Below are 21,487 nucleotides of genomic sequence, written 5' to 3' on the forward strand. Positions count from 1 at the left end.
CAATTAGTGCCCCCAAATGGCTCCAAAACTATTCGGGTTCTCGGGGAATCACTGAAAGCTTCTTCCCCTCCCCTCTACGTGCTGGACAGCGGTTCCCTCCCCCCGAGCCACGGGTACAGGAGCTCGCTTTGCAAGGGAACTTTAATGCAGCTGCCCTCCCGGAAGTGACTATCACGGGGCCTGCGCACAGGGCCCGCCCGGGAGAGCCACGAACGGCGCGAGCGCTGGCGGGGAGACCCGCGGGGCGTTGCGGCTGTCGCACTCCAGCCTCTAGACACCAGGATTTGCTCCCTGCTCGCTCTGGACTGAGGTACCCATGATGGAGTCACCCGACAAGGAGAAAACCTGTTCCGGGTGAGCCCAGGCCGCCCCGGAAATGCGATGGCCGGGGAGCGGGCGCCAAGGACCGGACTGAGGTGGGAGTCGAGGCCGGGGAGGTAGCCGTGAATCTGGTGGGCTTCACTGCACCCAAGTGGGGCCGGAATCTCCAGTTCTTTGGGACCGACCGCGCTTCCCAGGGGACGTCCCTCCTTTGAGTGAGGCTTTGGAAGCGCCGCTCCGTGACGCGGGCGGGACGCTGAGGCAGCAGGCGGCGGCCTCGGCTGCGCGGAAGTCCCCGGTACCCGCACCTCCCGTCCGGGGCGGGCTTCCGCGGTGCCCCGGGGCCTTGGTCTCCGCGCGGAGCGCCCCCCGCGCCGCTCGCTTTGCTCCGAAGGGAGGAGACCGGGTTAGAGCAGCCCCGAGGCCCTGCTGCCCGGCTCTGCAACGCCCTGGCTCCTGAAACCGTTCCCCCAACGTTGGAGGAGCCGTCGGCCCCCCGAGAAGCGTGTGTTCAGCGCACAGGCCCTTTACACTTGAACCTTGTTTTGGATAAGATAAAAATAATAATAATAATAATAACAGTTCTTTTTGACACTTGGCAAGATACTCATCGCATGGTGGTGCCTTTGGGAGACGCTTTTGTGTCGGGGGTTATTGGAGTTAAACGCCGTGGGTGATGCAGTTTTTTTGCTGAACGTTGTCCTTTCGTTTCCTTCAGGTTGGGTGGCCAACCGAGACGCCGGCTTCTCCCAGTCAAGCGCCCCGGGTGTGGAGCAGTGAAAAATGGCGTGATCTGCACCGACGCCGCACAGCTCGAAGGCACGCCCTTTCAGGAACACGCCTGGACGTGGGGCACACGGAAATGTGTGCGCACACAGGAGAAGTCTGTAACGCTTTAAAGGTAGGAAGGCGTTCGTCCTCAGCGAGATGGGTACGTTCTGCTCCGTGGTCAAGTTTGAAAATCTGCAAGAAGTCAAGAGACTGTGCCACTGGGGCCCCATTATAGCCCTTGGTGTCATAGCAATGTGTTCTACGATGGCCATGATCGACTCCGTGCTGTGGTATTGGCCCCTGCATACGACGGGAGGAAGTGTGAATTTCATCATGTTGATCAACTGGACTGTCATGATTCTGTATAATTACTTTAACGCCATGTTCGTCGGTCCTGGCTTTGTCCCTCTCGGGTGGAAACCGGTAAGAAAAAGGTCCCTTTAGATGATGAACGCTAATGATAATCACACATTCAGTCTTTGCTGTGTTTTCTACCTAATGATATCAATCTGCTTTTTGCCTAGAGGCTGAGCATATTATGCTAATCACTGATCATTTAAAGCTCAAATAATTTATTTCATCCCTGTTTGAAAATATTGATCTAAATTAGTATTTCCCAAAGCGATTTAATTGACTACTTGTCTTGCGTTTAAAAAAAAAAAAAAGGAGGGGGGGTGAGTCCACAGTCATTAGTTTAGGAAACACTGCCTGTCATACACCTCACTTACAATTTCACAATGCAGTTTGGTTCTAGGATCCTTTTACATGTGATACAGGAACATGCTCAGAACTGAGAAAAACCCTTTGAAACTGCTATTAAAGTTGTTAAATCATTTCAGTGAAAATTGGGAAGTACAACCCTATGAATCAATTTATAGCATCTTAAAATTTGTTAAAAAGTTTACGCTGAGGAATTTCTGTATTTCTTGTTGGGGGACATCAGCTGGTAGTTTGTTAGAAATGCGGAATCTTGGGCTCCTGACCTACTGAATCAGAATCTGCATTTCACAAAATCCCCAAATGGTTCTTGGGTATGTTAAAATTGGAGAAACACTACTGTACTATATGAAGTGGGTACAGAAATGGATAAGACACAATTCATATTCTGAAAACCTTGTAACTAAGGAGAGAAACCAAGGCACTTGTGCAAATGACTAAACTATAGAGTAGATGTGGAGAGTGCTGTTGAAGTTAGATGTAATTGATAATTTTCAGCTGGGGATCTAAGTGAGAAGTGGAAATTCACCCAGAAGATGGGGAAGAAGGCATTTCAGGTTGAGAGTGGTGGGAGAGTGTCTTCAGAAACAAGGGACAGACTGTGTAGTGCAGATAAGCCTGAAACAAAAGCAGATTATGGAAGATCTCAAACAAATGAGAAACTGTGAGACCATAGGGAGTTATTAGAGGTTTTCAAGCAGAGCTCTGACATAGAGTTGTGTTATAGGAATGTTGTTAAGAGTATTAACTCTGATAATTGAGTCCCCACTCTAAAATACCTACCAAGTTGTCAGCTACCTTTTTCTAAACTCCCTTTCTACTAAGAATTTGGATAAGTAGAACCAACCATACTCAGTGACAATGGATTTGGGTAGAGCATGGAAGAGAGAAATTAAAAATGATTTCTCGGTAATTGGGAGAGTGACACCGCTGTAATCAGAAATCTGTTCTTTAAAAAATACTTGAGCTCCAATCAAAGGGCTGGAAATGCAAGTTAAGATTCCATCCATCCCCCATCCCCATAGAAAGAAGTCAAACCATAGGAAAGCGTTTATGCATAAGGCTTGTTATTACTTAGGGTCAGTTTTCTGATGTATTTTTCTTTATATTTTGCCGCCAAGGAGAATTCTCAGGATAGCATGTACCTCCAGTACTGTAAAGTCTGCCAAGCCTACAAGGCGCCACGGTCACATCACTGCCGAAAGTGTAACAGGTACTGTCTGTCCCATTCGTCGGGAACTGATCCACTTGTCGAGTAGCCTTTTATTGTTCTTTCTGCCACATCAATCCTAGTTTTATTCTCTGCATCGTGACTACTTTATAGAAAATATTGTCAAAATACGTAAGTGTCCATAACCTCCATTTTAGGAGAGCTGCGTTTCCCATTATTTAGTTGAGTAACATTTGCACTTTATACAAATCTAGTAAACGAATCCAAGTGCCTATTATCATAAGTGTTTAATATAAAAACCTTAATGAAAAGAAATTGTAAACAAGTGGGAAATAAGCTAGAACCTTTTCAAATGTATGAACAGCTATATCCATTGATTAATAAGAAATTTCTGGTGAGAATGTTGAGGTTCAGGAGAACTGTGGCGGCGTAGAAAGTTGGCTTGAGGCCAGGAAATGTTCTGCTTGCAACAACAAGGGAAGGAAGCTCAGTGAGACTTCGTTTATTACGCTACATCTTATATTCCATAGTTGCTTGCTTAGCTCAGAGATTCTACATCTGAAGGGTGAGGACAAGAAGGAAGGAAGTTATAAGCATCTGCTAGGTCCCATCAACCCCAGCGGAAATTTATAAATGATTTTGTTGCATCTCTAATGTATTTCACTTCAGTCACTGCGTTTCAGAGCCACAGGAAAACCAGGAACCGTGCTCATTTCTTTATAATGAGCCTCTCTGTGGGCTTCCTGACTTCTTGAAACAGATTTACAAGTAGCAGATATCTTTTCCTCAGAAGCTGTTATGAAGACTGCCCTTTCTTGTGCTGTTTAGAATTTAAAAGAAGTCACTGTTCAGAGTTGTTTAAAAACTCATAAAGATTTTTCTTTTTGTTCCATGAAGTATAATTCCTCTGTGACTCATGGACGTGTTGGGTTCCTATTTGCTTGATCTTTTGAAGACCAAAGTTATTCAAAGTAGACAGGATTTTCTGCCTCATGATTTATGTAAATTTTTCTTGTTAGGTGTGTGATGAAGATGGACCATCACTGTCCTTGGATCAACAACTGTTGTGGTTACCAAAATCATGCTTCGTTCACACTCTTTCTCCTCTTAGCACCCCTGGGTTGTATTCACGCTGCCTTCATTTTTGTTATGACTATGTATACACAGCTTTATAACAGGGTAAGTGAAAATGTTTTAAAATCATTCATGCCAGATTAAATAGTAGTTATCAAGATTATTTAAGAAGTCCCTTTTGGAAGTATGCTTTCTATGATTTAGGTGGGGAAACAAACTTTGCTCTACCTCTATATGGAATCTTTAAAAAAAATTAAAACTTAATTTTAAGATGAGGAAAGATTACTTTGTTCTAGAAACTCACCTTCCTAGCTCTAGTTGAAGTTGATAAATATTTTAGTACTGTATGTTTAATTTACTAGATTTCAAACTTGGTAGCTGTGGTAAGAATAATTAGAAGGGGGGGAAAGAACAAGAAGAAAAAGACAACACAAGGGCTTTCTGTTTTCACCCAATTCAGGTGACAAGCTGTAGTTCTTTTGTTCATTTCTAATTCCAGTGCCCTGGCTCATAGAACAGTTGCACGTCCTAAAATATCCTGCAACAGATGAGTCGATTCATGAGTACGTAGTCATGAGATAAAATTCAGGAGTCACAACTCAAGTCCCTAAAAAGGCCTGGAAGGTTAAATGAGGGACACGGGCCCAGTGGCACTGGGGCACACTGTAGAACACATGCCCTTCAGAGAAAGGACAGCCTATATTCAACTTCCGCCAATTTTAGATGTTTGGGAATCCAGTCCACTGATGCTAGATCTTCCAACTTTTCAAGCAAAAAAATCTGAAAATCTGGATTTTTAAAATATGAAATCTCTTGATTTTTAAGTGTTGGCACCTAATTCTGAATATTTTAAAACATTTTCCAGGCCCTGCAGTACACATCTGCAGGCCATATTGGGCCTGCATTTTGCCAGTTTTTCACCTCTGGTTGTGGAACACGAAGGAACAATTAAATAGGCTATATTTGTTGCAATGGAAGATTATTGTAAATAAATATAGAAAAGCAAGGAGAAGATGGGAGACAAAGTTACAACGTAGATGGGTGTCTGAATTGGTTCATTTAGATTAGTGTTGTAAATGCATGTTAATGTTTGGAGTATGCCTAACAGTTTCTGAAGAAACAATTAAAAAAAAAGTAACATTTGAGAATAACTAAGAATGATACCATGCGTATCCATCAGTAGGTTCAAGCTACAGAATTCCTTGGAAGGAGCTATGTTTGCTTGGGCCATAGTGTCACATGATCATTTGTTGATTGTTTTAATCAAGGTGTTTTAAATGTTACAGTAGAGTCTGGACCACTATGACACCCAGTGTTTCGAGTATGTGTTGTTGTTTGTAGCTCTCCTTTGGGTGGAACACTGTCAAGATTGATATGAGTGCAGCCCGGAGAGACCCTCTTCCAGTTCTTCCATTTGGACTAGCTGCGTTTGCTGCCACCTTGTTTGCCTTGGGACTAGCTTTGGGAACAACCATAGCCGTTGGGATGTTGTTTTTTACCCAGGTAAGTTCCTTGGTTACTTCTAGCTCAAAGTTGTCAAGTTATTCGGGCTATTTGTAATGAGAAAGAGATAAAGGCTGCATGTAAGTACGCACTATGAAATGGAAATTAGTGTTACTTGTTCCATCTAGGTAACTAACTTAATCTTCTCTGGACTAGTCAGAATTTTGGAGTTACTTTGCCAGAATTTCTAGGTTAATTGACCTAATTTTAAAAAATGGTATGTAGCACTTTATTATTGAGAAAGCTCTTACGTTTAGACTCTCATGATCTGCAAATCAATCCCAAAAGAGGTATTATTTTCCCTTCCTATGGATGAGTAATTAAGTCACGGAAAGCTTAAGTGACTTACTCAAGATCACCCATTTGTGTACTCGGTAAACATAATTATTATTTTATGATAGTATATATTGAATCGTTATCATAATATAACATTTATGGAGCACTTAACCATGTGCAGACACTGTTTTAGGCACTTCACATGTTGTTAGCTCATTTAATCTCTAACAACCCTGTGATACAGGGGTTAGTTAATGCCTACTGTGTGATGAATTACTCTGCTCAACTACAGTAATGAAAATGACAAGGGTCCTGCCCTTGGGGAACTCACAATTAGTAGTAAACAGTGAATAAATACAGAGTTCTATGTCTATCATAGAGTCATGTACAGGTGCTGCAAAAACACAGAGAAGGAGGATGCAGCCCTGAAGGGATCACAAAACAGTTCTTTTGACCGATTTCGTTCACATAATTAGTTTCTTCATTAATTGAAGGCCCACTGTAGGCCAGGCATTGTGCTAGACCCTTAGTATATGATGAGGACTCGTAGTCCAGGGTGGTTTTCACAGTGCTGTGCTGTCTGTGTGAAGACACAGCCAGGCTTAAGGAAATTCAGAACTGTTACAGAAGTAGAGATGCTGGGCAGAGGGCCTTGAGGCATCGCCCAACCCTTTCTGAACTCTCAGTATAAAATAAGCTAGTTTTGGTTATACTTCATGTTTTCTAGCCTGGGATCATATTTTTCCCAATGCCTGTAATTAAGAATAATATTAGCAATAAACTAAAATCCTGTGGTGTATAATACATACATAAGTGGAATTAGTTATATGTAGAAAAAATTGAATAATAGGATTCAGACTAAATATATTCAGTTTTTAAGGCAAGTGGAATATATGCTGATAGAAGTGAGTCATGTTACTTGTAATAAATAGATTAATTATACGTTTAAGGTTAATTGAAAATAGTGATAAGAGATTTGAATAGCAAAATACACACTAAGTACTGATACTGATTGAATAGAGATATCAGTTAATACTCTGAAAGCCTTAGCAGATAATACTTAGAATGCGAATTTTTATTAAAATAGTAGACTTGGACTTGCTTATGGATTAATGTCACTATTTTACTTAGAGGCGGTGTAGTACAGTCAGTGGTTAAGAACTAGGATTTTAGCGTTAGATGCATCACACACTGTGGTAAGTAACCTTTATTCACCTGGTACCGTCACCTATGGAATGAAGCAATAAACAGTCTCATAGCGTTAGTATGAAGGTGGTAATCTGAACTCATCTTCTGACATGATTATCTGAAGATAATAATCTGAAACCTGAACTATTATAAAATTTTACTATCATTTCATTTTCAGATGAAAATAATTCTCAGAAACAAAACTTCTATTGAATCATGGATTGAAGAAAAGGTAAATTTACTACTTGTTTCCTCAATAGCAAGGAAGTACTGACTAACTAATAGGTCCTATTAACGCTTGAAAGCCCGGAAGTGGAAACTTCACTACCATATGGCTTCCTTAAGTCATTTGCATGCCACATAAAAGGTTAATATAGGAGACATTTTGGTTCATTCCTAGTTTAATATAACTCTCACAGTAAATATGCTTCTCATACACCCTGAGCTGCTGAAGAGGCCACATTAAACAATTTGGCCGTTCTCTTTCAGACTAGAGGAGAACATAGCCCATTTGGAAAGTAACTTCTGTCCTACCAAGGTGCCATCAGGTTTTTCTTAGTGCTTCAGACATCAGCAAGGGCTTATACCGTAACATGCGGTTTGCCACAGACCTCACAGCCTCCAATGCATTCTTTACCCTGTCAGCTGTGATTCTAGTGTAGAAAGTAAATCTGACTACCCTGCTTCTTGCTTATCTCTCTCAGAGCCTCACCGCTGCTCATCATTGTAGCAGGGGTGTAAACCCAGAGGGCGGCACAGGCCCAGCAGGCAGCCTAGCTGAGTGGGGCCACCTGTGTACCAGAGCTGATTGTTGCCCCAGGGGAATACTCAGCCAGTGTTGTGAGATCATCTAATTTTTGTTTTTTCAAGAAAAGTAAGAGATCTGGGTTTCTATGACATCTTTCCATTATAAAATGCTAGCAAGCAATTCGAATTAAAAGCAAACAAAAAACCTTTGTGGGTCCAAAAAACATACCCCTAGGACATATTTAGTCCCCTGAAAGTCAGTTTGCACAATGTAATCTACAGCTGCAGTTCTCAAACTTTTTGGTCTCAGGACCCTTTTACATTCTTAAAAATGGTGAAGGACACTAAAGAGATTTTGTTAATGAATGTCACATCTATTGTTATTTGCTGTATTTTTTGAGAAAATTTTTGAAGATTTATTAATTTCATTTTAAAATGATAAGCCCATTATATGTTAATAAAATTAGCATAGTTTTGAAAAATATTTTCCAAAATAAAAAAATAGGGAGAAGAGTGGCATTGTTTTATATTTTTACAAATCTCTTTAATATCTGATTTAACAGAAGACAGTTGGATTCTCACATCTCCTACATTCAATCTGTTGAGATATATTACTTTAATTGAAATATATGAAGAAAATCCACCCTCACACAAATAAGTAGGTAGAAAAGGGCGGAGTATTTTAATAGACCTTTTAGACAATAGTGTATATTCTTTGATACGACATTAAAACTCAACAAGTGACAGTTCTTAAAAAGTTAGTTGCATGTGACATCTGAAACTATATCAGTAAACTTCTTGTTCTCTTTTACATTTAAACCCATCAGTCTGTTCTGCTCTTTGAATGGATCTTTTACCCGTTCATGATTTTAGGATATCAGGCATTAGTCATTCGGAAAATACTGATTTACAAGGTTAGGCAGATTTTCCAAATGGTCTTGCATCATTCATATTACTACCAAATTTATGGGGGGAAAAATCTTTAAATATTGGGAAGCGTCAAGCTCATAGTGGTGGATAAAAATTTTCCAAAATTCTGATTTTCACTTGCGAACCTTAATTTTTTTACTGGTAATAAATGCTCAGTTGTTTACATTGAAGTAACAGCCTGACTTGGGTCATTTCTGAGAAAATGTCCACCGTACTGAAATTTGGATAACTTTAGTTTGCCTGGTACATTACTCATTCTTTCAGAAAGAAACAGCATTACATGATGAAAGCTGGCTGGCTACACAGCTTTTGTTAGCTCACAACTCAAACAGGTGTTTTTCTCGAGATAACCACTTCGGCATGCTTTATGTGTACTTCCCATTTTGTCACACAGAATATTAACAAGACATCTACTTGAGGGTTGAAATGTAATAAAAATAATAATTTGTATTGCTTCATCAGTGACATTCTTGAGTAAACCTTTTCTTTGTAGGAGAGGGGGAGGGTGCCACTCTTTTGATTCCTGCTTAAGGTGTCAGCACTTTTACCCAGCACTGCCAATGTCAACACTATGATGACCTCAGACGTATTATAATGACTTTGTTGAACCCCAAAAAGGTCTCAGGGACCCAAAGAGGTGTGCAAAACTTGCTTTGAGAACCACTGATATGTAGGTTTAAGTCCAAGATCCTTAGCTTGTGCATGATAAAACCTTTCATGTCTTCCCTTATGCACTTCTCAACCACTTTCCCCACACCTCACCACCCCATCTCCCACTTGATACAAACTAATACCAAGTAACTCATTGTTTGTACATCTTATGCTTCTGTATCTTTCCGCATGTTCCTTCTGCCTAGAATGCATATCCCCCTATTTCTTTGCCTGATTTCTTGTACCTCAAGAATTAGTTTGTGTCATTCCTTCTTAGGAAGCTTTCTTGACTCTCCCTAGACAAGGTTAAATACTTTTGTCGCCTATTCCCACAGTGCCTGTTGCACACTTGTGTCACCTTGTAACACATAGTATTGATAGGTACTCCCTCCCCACCCCACTCTCATCCCTTCGGCCAACCTCAGTGAGTGCTTCTTAGGCAGAGACCATGCTTTAGTCATTTTTGTAAGTTACTCTCATCCTTGCCACATTTTCTTGGTTCATAGCCTAAATCTCTGTTGTCTGAGAATCTTACCCATTTTGAAGACTCTGAAGCTTTTGTTTATAAAAAAGGGAAAAGAAATTGCCCTTTTCTGAGTGGGGATGGATTTATATAAGTCAGTAGATTCATACATTTTACAGGTAGCTTAATAATTCTTTGAATTGAATTAACATCAATAGCACTTTATAAGTAACTATATGAAGCTTTTCCTTAAAATCCTGTTCTTTCATAATCATATATTTCAAAGTATCATTTCTAGTTAGCATAATATATTGACATGAGATTAATAGCATTTTGGGTGATGACCAAGGCTCTTTATAAAGTGCCATGCTAAACCTTAGGAGTTATTTTAAAACTACTTTGTTGCTGAGTAAAATATTCAAATAAATGATCGTATTAAGTTTATAGATGATTCATCAAAATTACCAGACACTAAAATTTATACAACAAATTTCAGCTGGGTTTGTATATTTATTGTAGAATAAGTAATGTATCTTCATACCACTAGGTGTCAGTGAAACTTAAGAAATTCTTAGCCAATTTATCTCAAGTTAAAGCGTAGCAATTTAAATGCTTAGAATATAATTTATACAGCCTGAACATTTATATATGCACAAAATATATGTATAACTGCATATATAAATAAGTATATATACATGTGTAATAGTATAAAAAAACTAAAAGGTGATCTCCCACACATACCTGCTAGTTTAAAAAATAATAATTTTCTTAAAATGATGTCACCCCTGTTACACCTTTCGTGGCCGCTCCACAGGTGTCACTGCCACCCATCTTAGTGCACCCCACAAAACAGTTCTTCCATTCTGAGTAAACCCTTGCTTCCTCTTAAATCTGTTTATCAGCATCTCTTTACACGTGGATTCTTTTGTCTGCTGAACAACAGGAGCATTGAGGATTTTTTATATATGGAATAAAGTTACTAACTCTTCTAATGGGCACTTTTGAATGCTTATTCTTAAACAAGCCCTGTCAGACATTTTTTGAATGGTCTCATGTCATAGGAGGTTGGTGTCGTGTGTCAAATTCTTCCAACAATGTCATAAATTTATTTAGCTCTTCTGTGTACATCAACATCACAACAAGGAAGATGTATTTGTAGGAATGATACAAATTTGAGGAATAAATGTTCTTCTCAATAGTATATTACTAAAAGCCACTTAAGGCATCTGCCATCTTACATCCTTGTTACTCACAGGCTAAAGATCGAATACAATATTATCAACTAGATGAAGTCTTTGTTTTTCCTTATGATATGGGAAGTCAGTGGAAGAACTTTAAACAGGTATTTACGTGGTCCGGGGTCCCTGAAGGAGATGGACTAGAGTGGCCCATAAGAGAAGGCTGTCATCCGTACAGCTTAACAGTGAGTATTTTTGTTCACATCGTCTTTTCTTTTTGCCTCACCTTCTTCCCCTTGACTCAGATAACATTTTATGGTAAAATAAGTAATAAAATATTTTCTTCAGTATGTGGCAGAATGAATCTAAATTAATAATCTAATGCACTCCTCGTACCCTGTCTCTACTTTTATTTTAATCTTTCCTTAACTCTCCATACCTGTGAGATAAAGTCCTGCTACTTTAACATAGTTTTATAAACTATGTTTTATAACTACCTTCCATCTGTTTCCAAACAGGAACCATTTTTCCAGTCAGCCTAGTCTACTCAATGAACCACTTGTACATTCCACCCACCTAACTTTGCCCACGCTTTTGTTTTCTCTCTCTCGTCTGACCTACTCTTCAGAAATTGTGAAGCCAAGTTTCCGTCCCACCTCTTCCCGAAAGTTTAAGCTCTGTACTCTAGATGCACCTGGACTTGGCACTTACTCCTGTACTGCTGTGTGGCAGCACACGAGGTCTCATGCTCTTAATCCTTGTAGCTTATATCTTTAATTGGAAAGATTCTAGGAGGAGACCATGTGTTTTCTTTATTTCCCCAATTGTATCTAATAGAGTGCCGTTTAATACATTGTTGCTGACTAAGTGGAGAACAGTGAGTCATAAAATGACTTTTAGTCAAGACTTGTTTTGGTGAGTTTTGCAGTCTGTTTACCATGACTCAAGAACCAGTGAACTTCTGTATCATCTTCACCTTAAGTACCAGCCTGCAAGCTCCATGAGGTAGAGAACCCATGTGCCTGGTCCAAGGCCACAGGGGATCTCTATGAATATACACAGATGAAGAAATTAGACAATACTAGGAAGAACGCCCTACTTCAGCCCCTGTTTAGTCATAGAGCCTTCTTTTCATGCTTAAAAAAAAAAAAATGTGGCCTTTAAATTGTCAGCAGTTTGAAATGCTGGAGAATTGGGGTTTGTCATGTTACTCTGCTACAGCAGATGAGGAAAGGCTGTATTTCAGCACTGAGATAATAGACTTTTTTTCTTTTTCTATCTTCCAAACAGATAGAACAGTTGAAACAAAAAGCAGATAAAAGAGTGAGAAGTGTAAGTAATTCTTTTGCGAGGATATTGACTTCTTTTGTTTTTTGTCAGGCTCTGCAGTTCTATGTAGTTTTTAAAATTGCCTTTGAGTAGAAGCCAAATGTTGGCTTTTATTAAATAATATTTCTTAAAACATTTGTTGAAATTGAATGCAATTCACATTTGTTTTCATTTAAATAGTTTAGATGGGAGGTTTGGAGGGAATTTAGTCAACTGACATTGCTAACAGAAAAATAATTTTCCTTAATGTAGTTTGTTAGTATGAAACCCATCTTTGCAATTATGCTGTACAATATGATGGCTATTTAAATTTAAATGAATTAAAATTAAATTAAAAATTCAGTTCTGTGGTTATATTAGCCCAGTAGCTACATGTGACGAGGGGCTACCGCATTGGCTAGTGCAAATATAGAATATTTCTGTCATTGCAGAAAGACCTATTGGATACCACTGGTCTAGAGTTTATTAGGTATGGGCTTGAAACGAAGGGTAAGAAAAGCCGTGAGAATTAGAAGTATCAGTTGCCTCCTATAAGGAAACGGGGAGGGAAAAACTTGTCACCTGACATTTTGGATTTACCTTTAACAATTTAATTTCAAACTTAAAAACCTCAGATATGGGTAAATGTTAAATCGTTCTTCTGATCACTGATGACAGGTTCGGTATAAAGTAATAGAAGATTATAGTGGTGCCTGCTGTCCTTTGAATAAAGGAATCAAAACCTTCTTTACAAGCCCCTGCACTGAAGAACCTCGCATCAGGCTACAGAAAGGGGAGTTCATTCTAGCTACGAGGGGGTTACGGTAAGTGATTGACAGTACTGAATTTCTTCTTTAATGACAAAATTGGCATCTAGCCTAGAAAAATAATTTTAATCTTTTAAATCTTTCAGATACTGGTTGTATGGAGACAAAATTCTTGATGATTCCTTTATAGAAGGTATGAAAATGGAGAGGGATATTTAAAGGACAAGACTGCTAGCAATAATTACAAATTTTACAAAAATAACTTTTATAAACAATCACATATCACATGCATTAGGGGAACTTAACTGGAAAGGCACATCGTTAAACAGCTAAAAGAAGCTCCTTGCATTATTTCTCCATTTGTATTTACTGGGTCTTTTTAATATTGGCTGACATTGGAGCTCATGCTTAAGTATGTGACAGGCACTTGTATAAATGCTTCTCTCGTGGTAGTGAGTCCCCAGCAGTCCTCTGAGATAGGTGTTATCATTTACATTTTATTGGTGAGGGAACTGAAACAGAGGCTGAGCAACTCGCCCAAGGCCACAGTAAAAACAGGTAGAGCCAGGGCTCCAACCCCAGCAGTCTGGCTCCAGGGCCTGTGCACTAAGCCCCTATGCTGTACGTTCCCCCTTTGAACATGCCTATTAAGTTATTATAAAAACCAACAGATTGAAACTTTCTGTGTCTTTTTTTTTTTTTATAGCAGTTTTAGGTTCACAGCAAAATTGAGTGGGAAATACCTTCTTCCCACCCCCAACCCACACCACATAAACCACCTCTCCCACTCTTAACATCGTACCAGGGTGGTACATTTCTTACCTTCACACATTGGAACTGTTCCTTTTTAAAGTAAAGATTGTGCTCACTTCGGCAGCACATATACTAAAGATTAACCTAGCATGCTCTTTGCATAACACTGGATTAATCCTAAATCAACCCCATATGACAATTTAGGCAACCTTATATAGAAAGTTACATGTTAGAAAAAGTCTGACAAGGAAATTCACAAAGGCTATGAGAAGATAGTTCCCTGGAACAGATGGAGTGTGACAGTGTGCCAAACAAACCCTTCATGATCACACACGTCAAAGTGAATACCCTTGTTGAGAAGTTCCCCCAACTCCACTTAGGGGCTTGGGAAATACCTGTTTTCTACTTTGTTAGCAGTTAAGTTTTTCTAACTGCTTTTCTAGCAGTTAGAAAAACTTATTTTCCCCCCGTCAAATTGTGCTTATAAAAGATGGTAAAGGGAAGGGAAAAGTAGTCTAAAAGCTTATTAACTTGAAGTAATAGGACTCATGGGTCTCAGTAATACTGTTGCAGTATATCTGACTGTTTCACATCAATTTAATTTCTCCCTCAGGTGTTTCAAGAATAAGAGGATGGTTCCCTAGAAACTGCGTGGAAAAGTGTCCCTGTGATGCTGAGACAGATCAAGTGCCAGACGGCGAGAAGAAAAATAGATAGCTGCTATTAAAATACAATTACTTTTTAAGTCTGCTCCATTACTTGAAAATTACACATTATTACTAAAGAATTATGCAATGAGCCTACTCTGGTTAAGGTGTTCTTTTTCTCAAAGGTGCCCTAGTGCCATGATCTAATATTTTTATGACCATTTTGAAATGGAGAAGCCATTCAGCATATGCCTTTGAATTCCTGTCCCTCTTTGCTGCCTCTTCGTCTCCCCAAAAGGAGAAACACTTCACCCAACTAAGTCAATTGCATTTTCCCTAGGATTTTTTTTTATGTGCTACACAACACGGACCTCACCTGCAGATATAGTTTCCCCTCTCCCAGAAGTATCTGCACGTGATGCTTTTATCCTCTTTCGCTCTCAGTTAATTTTTCTTATGTATTATTCTAGATACTATACAACCGAATTTGTCAGATTCAATATAAGCTTCGATTTTGTTACCTGTCTTTTAATAATGCTGATTTTGTCTAGTCAAAGATCAATGGATGTTCTCTATAAATCATAGTTCTTACTTAAAGCATCTTTCTTTTTGATGTCTTAGTTCCTTACGGAAAATCTGCTGTACTACCTTGTGAAAAATTGGCATGTTTAACCATGAGTCTTCAGATGTACATATTTGCCTCAATAAGTAAACCCCGTTAAGGGCATATTGAGATGAGATCATAGCATTCTAGGAGACTTTCAACCTAATGATTTCAGACTGCTTGTGAACACTTGACTCGCAAAACCTGAAGCTTATGCAAGTGGTAGGTCGTAAAGGAGAAGGAACATGAATCAGGCTCAATTGGAGTTTGGGCTTAGCTGGTTATGTTTTTCACAGCTGTGGGATAAGAAGACCTCCTTTCAATGTACTAGTTTCCTTCAGCAGTTATCAAACTTGGTTGCATACTAGAATCACCTGGGGACCTTTTAAAAATTCAGTGCCCAGGCTGTACTCCGTTTCCATCAGCATCCCTGGGGTTGCACCCAGGTGTTAGGATCAGCTTTATTTTTTTTTTTAAGTTTTGAAATTTTACTTGTCTATAAGCAAAATGAAAATTTGCTTCATTTTTCACTTTTTAAAAAGATTTTTATTAAAACATAGCTAACATACAACATTATTTCAGTTTCAGGTGTACACCATACTTGTCCACCATTTATATACCTAAAGAAGCGGTCACCATAAGTCCAGCAACCATCTGATACCATACTATGCTATCACAACATTAGTGACTATATTCCCCATGCTATACGTTACATCCCCATGACTTATTTTATAAGCGGAAATTTGAACCTCTTATTCCCCTTTACCTTCTCCCCCGTTTTCAATTTTTCAATTACAGTTAACATTCAATATTATATTAATTTCAAGTGTGCAGCATAGTGGTTAGACATTTGTAGTAGGTTGGTGCAAAAGTAACTGGAGTTTAAAAGGTTAAAAATTGCAAAAAACCACAATTACTTTTGTACCAACCTAATAAAAGAAGTGATCCCCGCAATTTGTACTCACCTGGCACGATACATAACTAATTGCCATATTATTGACTATATTCCCTATGCTTTACATCCCCATGACTATTTTGTAAGTACTTCTTAATCCCTTCACCTTTTTCACCCTGTTCCCCAACCCCCCTCCCATCTACCACTCCAATAAGTCTAGTACCCATCTGACATCATACATAGTCATTATAATATTATTGACTATGTTCCGTATACTATACATCCCCATAACTACTTTGTAACAACCAATTTGTGTTTCTTAGTGGCTTCCTATTTTTCACCCACTCAACCTCCCCTCCTATCTGGCAACCATCAAATTGTTCTCTGTATCTATGAATGTTTCTGTTTTGTTTGTTTATTTTGTTCTTTAGATTCTACATATAAGGAAATCACATTGTATCTGTCTTTCTCTGACCTACTCCACTCAGTACAATACCCTCCAGGTCCATCCATGGCACCTCAGATGGTGAGAACCCATTCCCTTCCACGGTCGAGCAATATTCCGTTATATATATGTACCACCTCCCCTTTATCTATTCATCCAGCAATGGACACCAGACCGCCTCCACATCTTGGCCACTGTAAATAATGCTGCAAAGAAGATATGGATGGACACATCCCTCAAAATAATATTTTGGGGTTCTTCAGCTAAATACCAGGAAGTGGGATTGCTGGGTCCTTCTTTGTCTCTTGTTATAGCCTTTGTTTTAAAGTCTATTTTGTCTGGTATAAGTATTGGTACCCCAGTTTTGTTTTGTTTTTCCATTTCCATTTTCATGAAATAACTTTCTATCCTTTTACTTTCTGTCTGTGTTTGTCTTTCAATCTGAAGTGAGTGTTGTAAGCAGCATATGTAAGGGTCTTGTTTTGTTATCCATTCAGCCCTCCTGTCTTTTGATTGGAGCATTTAATCTATTTACATTGAAAGTAATTGTTGATAGATACGTAATTATAGCCATTTTATTCCTGTATTTTTTGTTTTTTCCCCCCATCTTAAAGAAGTCCGTCTAACATTCCTTGTAATACTGGTTTGGTGGTGATGAACTCCTTTAGCTTTTTCTTATCTGGGAAGCTCTTTATCTGTCCTTTGACTTTAAATGACAGCCTTGCTGAGTGGAGGACCTTTGGTTGTAGATCCTTGCTTGTCATCACTTTAAATATTTAAATGTCTGACCTTCAAAGATTCTGTTGAGACATCAGCTGACCGTCTTACAGGAGCTCACTTATAAGTTACTAGTTGCCTTTCTCTTGCTGCTTTTAGGATTTGTCTTTAGCCTTTGCCATTTTGATTATAATGTGTCTTGGTGTGGGCTTGTTTGGGCTCATCTTGTCTGGGACTCTGCACTTCCTGCACTTGTATCACTATTTCCTTTGCCAAGTTAGGAAAGTTTTCTGTCATTATTTCTTCAATAGCTTCTCAATTCCCTGCTTTCTCTCTTCTCCTTCTGGCACCGCTATGATGTGAATGTTGTTACGCTTGACATTGTCCCAGAGGTCTCTTTAACTGTCCTCATTTTTTAAATTCTTTTTGCTGCTCCAATTGGGTGTTTTCTGTTACCTTGTCTTCCAAATCACTGATTCGATCCTCTGCTTCATCTAGTCTGCTGGTAATTCTTTCTAGTGAATTCTTCATTTCAATTATTGTATTCTTCATTTCTGACTGGTTCATTCTTATGGTTTCTATGTCTTTTTTTACGCTTGCTATCTCTCTGTTGAAGTTCTCACTAAGTTCCTTGAGCATCCTTATAACCAGTGTTTTCAGTTCTGCCTCTGGTAGGTTGCTTGCCTCCATTCCATTTCATTTCTTTTTCTGGCGTTTTATCCTGTTTTTTCATTTGAGATGTATTTCTTTGTTTCCTCATGTTGGCTGCCTCTCTGTGTTTGTTTCTTTGTATTAGGTAAATCTGCTATGTCTCCCAGTCTTGCTGGGTGGCCTTATGTAGTAGGTTCCTCATGGGGCCCAGTGGGACAGTCTCCCTGGCCACCTGCACTGGGTGCTCCAGGAGTGTTTGTATGCTTTCCTGTTATATCTGAGCCTTGATTGCTCTGGGCACATCAGTGGGTGGGATTGACCCTCAGGCTGACTGGCTGTGGGGTTTGGCCATAGCCACAGTTTATGGGCTGCTGTGCTGGGGGGCTTACTACATGGAGTGGGTTTCCCCCCCAGCGAGCTCTGGTGCCTGTTGAGACTGCCCTTTAGGTGTGTTACTTATGGGGCTAATTGGGCAGTGCTCTGCTGTTGACTAAAGCCAACCTCTAAGTATGTTGGTTCTGGGGCCTCTTGGGAGGGGCTCTGGTGCAGGCCCAGGTCAGCCACTGCCTGTGACTGGTCAGGGACTACCTTGTAGGAGCTACAAATTAATTCACAGTTGGTCGATGCCTGTGCTGTACCTAGAAGCACGTGGGAGAGGCCGTGCTTCAAACTGAGAATGGCTGACACCAATACTGGGTCTGAGGTAGCTCTGCAGAAAGCCAGGACACACCAAGGCCTGCTGCTACCTGCTGCCTCCCAAAAGGTTCAGCCCTGATAAAGCCTTTTGTAGAGTTGGGTATGGCCAGGTCTCAGTGAGTCACCAGGGTAGAGCGGCGAAACTCACCGGGCCAATCAGATTCAGATTTGGCCATGGGGGTGGGGGAGAGCTCCACACAGCTCTCCACACAGAAAGATGGCGCCAGCCTGCCGGCTGCACATGAAGAAGACCCCACACACTGAAAATGACGACTGTCTTCCTCAAAGGTACACACATTCTGCCCCCCATATATCTCCAACGCCCTCCCCCCCCCCCAGTCACTGTCCTTCCACTGGAGCCCAAGGTGAGTGCCTGCGAGCAAGTGAGTCTGCACGGACCGTTTAAGAGGGCGTCTGGGTTTCCCAAGCCTTCCGTCCCACCCAGGAGGTCAGAATCCCCAGTTTTTCACAGCTGGAAGTTGTGGGGGCTCCTCTGGCTGCAGAGGCTGGTGGGGGGCTGATCCTTGCTCCTCTGTAGGGAACCTCTGTGGCTAAGATATCCCTCCCAGTTTCCATCCGCCACATGGAGCTTTGGGGCCGGCCCGTTTTGAGTCTCCGCCCCTCCTACTAGTCTCTTCGTGGCTTCTTTATATGCTTATAAAACTTCTGTTTGGCTAGATTTCAGATGGTTGATTTCTCTAGGTTGATTGTTCTATAATTTAGTTGTAATTTTGATATGTTCACGGGATGAGGCAAGCAGAACATTTATCTACTTTGCCGTTTTGGATCCTCTCCTTATTAGGGTCTTTTTAAACTCCCAGGTGATTCGAGTTTGCAGCCAAGTTTGAGAGCCACTAGCCTCCTTGATTATTGAATGGTCCTTGTCTAAGGCTGATTCTCATTGTGGTCCCTGAGTTAACATACACCACAGCATAGGTAGGAATCTGCAATAGTTTATTATTTTAAAGACTTTACATTTACAAGTGGAAGCAACACGTGCTGTCTGGGGGAAAGCGAGAGCAGAAACTGGAGTTCGTGGGAGAAAAGATCAGTTGGTTCCTTCCCAGAAGATAAGCGCATTGGGCAGGTATCAGTCTTCCTATAGGTCTTTGTTCCCCAAAATATCCTGGAGGTTTTTACTGAGTGCTTGCTTCATTTACTGGAAAGTGCACTTGACCAAACTTTCAACTTCTTCCCACACAGCTTCCAGCTCAGTAGCAAACTGTAGAGAACAGATTTAGTCACCAGATACTATTGCAGATAACACTTTAAGAATATTCTTTTTGGACAACATGTCATAAGCCTAATTTTTAATTCTACAAAATCAGAGAAACTAGAGAGTCTAGGAATATTCAGTATGATCAAACTTCTCTTCTGTACACAGACTTTAGTGTACACAGAAATACATAGAAGAAATTTGTCTCATAGATATGATTAATAGTACGTAGCAATAAAGTAAAACTGGATTTAAAATTTTAGTGGTTTTGTGGGGTAGTTAGAAAACATGAATTATAAACAGCTTTTCAGAACTTAAAGGTCTTTAACTTGCACTGGAAGGGCTAAGTGCTGGGACTGTTGATAAGTTAGGTTTTACTGGAAAACAAGGAAAAAGTCACAAAGGGTCATTTTGGCTCTTGAACTGGTGATCACTGATACAGAAGATTGAAAATCATGAGGAAACGACAAAGAATACACATGCGTCTTGAAAAGTATGTTGATAAAAGTAGCCCGAAAATCTAAATGTCAGCAACATTTAAGATGGGAAAGACAAGATTTACTCTTATTTAGTTCAGGGCTAAGCTTTCACATTACAAGTCACTCAATATTATTATTAAAAGCCCCAAAGCTATGGTTTTATAATTTAGTAGGTAGAACAATAGATAGGAGGAAAGTCAAAAAATGAATATAACATCAGTTTTTAATCCACATTCCCACAAGGCAGACTAGCTCTGAGCCCCTTCCCGCCATACGTACCTTAGCCTACTCCTGGATATTCTCATATAGGCTGCTGATTTGGCTCTGGAAGTACTTGGAAAGCTCTGCCCGCTTGGCTTTCAATGTTGGTGTCAAGAGCCCATTTTCAATGGAAAATTGCTCTGTGTGAAGAAAGATGCTTTTGACCTGGAAAAGAAGATGAACACCCCCCCCACACACACATACACATACATGTTTATTAGTGATTTGGACTTTTCTATAGAGCCCTCTAAGTGCTACGTGAAGAACCTTAAAGAATACTTCACCTAATAAAAGTGGGGTAGATGAAGTGATGAGAAAGAGGACAGTAACACATGCCTGTTCTCATATACTTGTAATTTGGAAAAGAAATGAGTAGAGAAAAGGGAGACTGGATAATGAACAGTGAAAAAGGACTATAAAACTATAAAAGTTCACTGTCATTTGTAGTTAACGCGTTCATAGTACAAAATCTAAAACTAATTCCTTAGAAACTACATTTAAACCCCATTACTCATGCAAACTTCAAAACTTTCTAGTATGACTTGAGAGACCAGTAGTACATACCTGTTCAAAGGATTTAAGGCCACTTTCTTTCCCAATTTTCAACAAGTCTTCTAAAATGGCTTCTTTGACAACCTAAGAACATGAAACATGGCTTACAGCATGGCTGTTTGAAAGCCTAAATGAAAAGCTAAGCATAAATGACTCAAAATTCTTGCAAAAGTTCATTGGGATATAGCAGGATATAGGAGTACGTACAATCACATTTTATGCCTAATAATGCTCACAGGAAAAAAAATGAGAATAAAAGGGAAATCTATATGTTAAAGGGGTTTTCTCTGAATGGCATTTCAAAATTTTGTATTTTTTTCCCCACAAAGAACATATTACTATAAAAAGAATAGACTTTGTTGTTGTTTTTTAAACTCCCCTCCTATAGTCTAATAAAACCAGTCGATCTATTTGCATTGTACCACCTGTCACAAATTCAGGAAGTCTGTTTTTCCAGAGAGAAGGTTCTGGGAACTCATGGGTGTCCAAGCTGGTTGGGGCCTCCC

The 21,487-nt window shown here is 39.8% G+C and overlaps 3 protein-coding genes across 9 annotated transcripts in view; 1 reads left to right on the top strand and 2 right to left on the bottom strand.

Annotated features, from left to right (window-relative positions):
* VTI1A (vesicle transport through interaction with t-SNAREs 1A) overlaps positions 1–356 on the bottom strand; it is a 332,570-nt gene extending 332,214 nt beyond the window's left edge. The window contains exon 1 of the mRNA XM_081073987.1: positions 215–356. The gene's annotated coding sequence lies outside the window, so the exon portion shown is untranslated. The remainder of the gene's footprint in view (positions 1–214) is intronic.
* Positions 155–15,638, top strand: ZDHHC6 (zDHHC palmitoyltransferase 6). 5 transcript variants are annotated; one of them, XM_081073981.1, is made up of 11 exons: positions 155–416; positions 1,040–1,515; positions 2,931–3,022; positions 4,000–4,159; positions 5,396–5,557; positions 7,200–7,253; positions 11,068–11,235; positions 12,281–12,322; positions 12,977–13,122; positions 13,212–13,258; positions 14,432–15,638. In XM_081073981.1, exons 2-11 carry the CDS (start codon positions 1,249–1,251, stop codon positions 14,533–14,535), a joined length of 1,242 nt encoding a protein of 413 aa, XP_080930107.1. In that variant the 5' UTR covers positions 155–416; positions 1,040–1,248; the 3' UTR covers positions 14,536–15,638. The 5 variants fall into 5 exon arrangements, with proteins under 5 accessions (XP_080930107.1, XP_080930109.1, XP_080930110.1 ...); XM_081073983.1 differs by having other exon boundaries at positions 174–354; positions 14,432–15,202; XM_081073984.1 differs by having other exon boundaries at positions 174–310; positions 14,432–15,142.
* A 3,769-nt stretch (positions 15,639–19,407) lies between these two features.
* ACSL5 (acyl-CoA synthetase long chain family member 5) overlaps positions 19,408–21,487 on the bottom strand; it is a 46,114-nt gene continuing 44,034 nt past the window's right edge. For all 3 annotated transcript variants that reach the window (XM_081074093.1, XM_081074092.1, XM_081074094.1), the window contains 3 exons: positions 20,994–21,065; positions 20,448–20,594; positions 19,408–19,695 (listed from right to left, as the gene is read on the bottom strand). In XM_081074093.1, coding sequence (XP_080930219.1) covers positions 20,454–20,594; positions 20,994–21,065 — 213 coding nt within the window. In that variant the 3' untranslated portion in view covers positions 19,408–19,695; positions 20,448–20,453. The remainder of the gene's footprint in view (positions 19,696–20,447; positions 20,595–20,993; positions 21,066–21,487) is intronic.

The sequence above is a fragment of the Rhinolophus hipposideros genome (assembly GCF_964194185.1).
Source record: "Rhinolophus hipposideros genome assembly, chromosome: 15".
Classification (NCBI taxonomy): domain Eukaryota; kingdom Metazoa; phylum Chordata; class Mammalia; order Chiroptera; family Rhinolophidae; genus Rhinolophus; species Rhinolophus hipposideros.

Excerpts from the sequence above, each read along its gene's own strand:
- ZDHHC6 (XM_081073981.1), top strand. The coding sequence starts at position 1,249 with ATGGGTACGTTCTGCTCCGTGGTCAAGTTTGAAAATCTGCAAGAAGTC. Across the intron at positions 4,160-5,395 it reads ATACACAGCTTTATAACAGG|CTCTCCTTTGGGTGGAACAC; the intron begins GTAAGTGAAAAT and ends TGTTGTTTGTAG. Across the intron at positions 13,123-13,211 it reads CTAGCTACGAGGGGGTTACG|ATACTGGTTGTATGGAGACA; the intron begins GTAAGTGATTGA and ends TAAATCTTTCAG.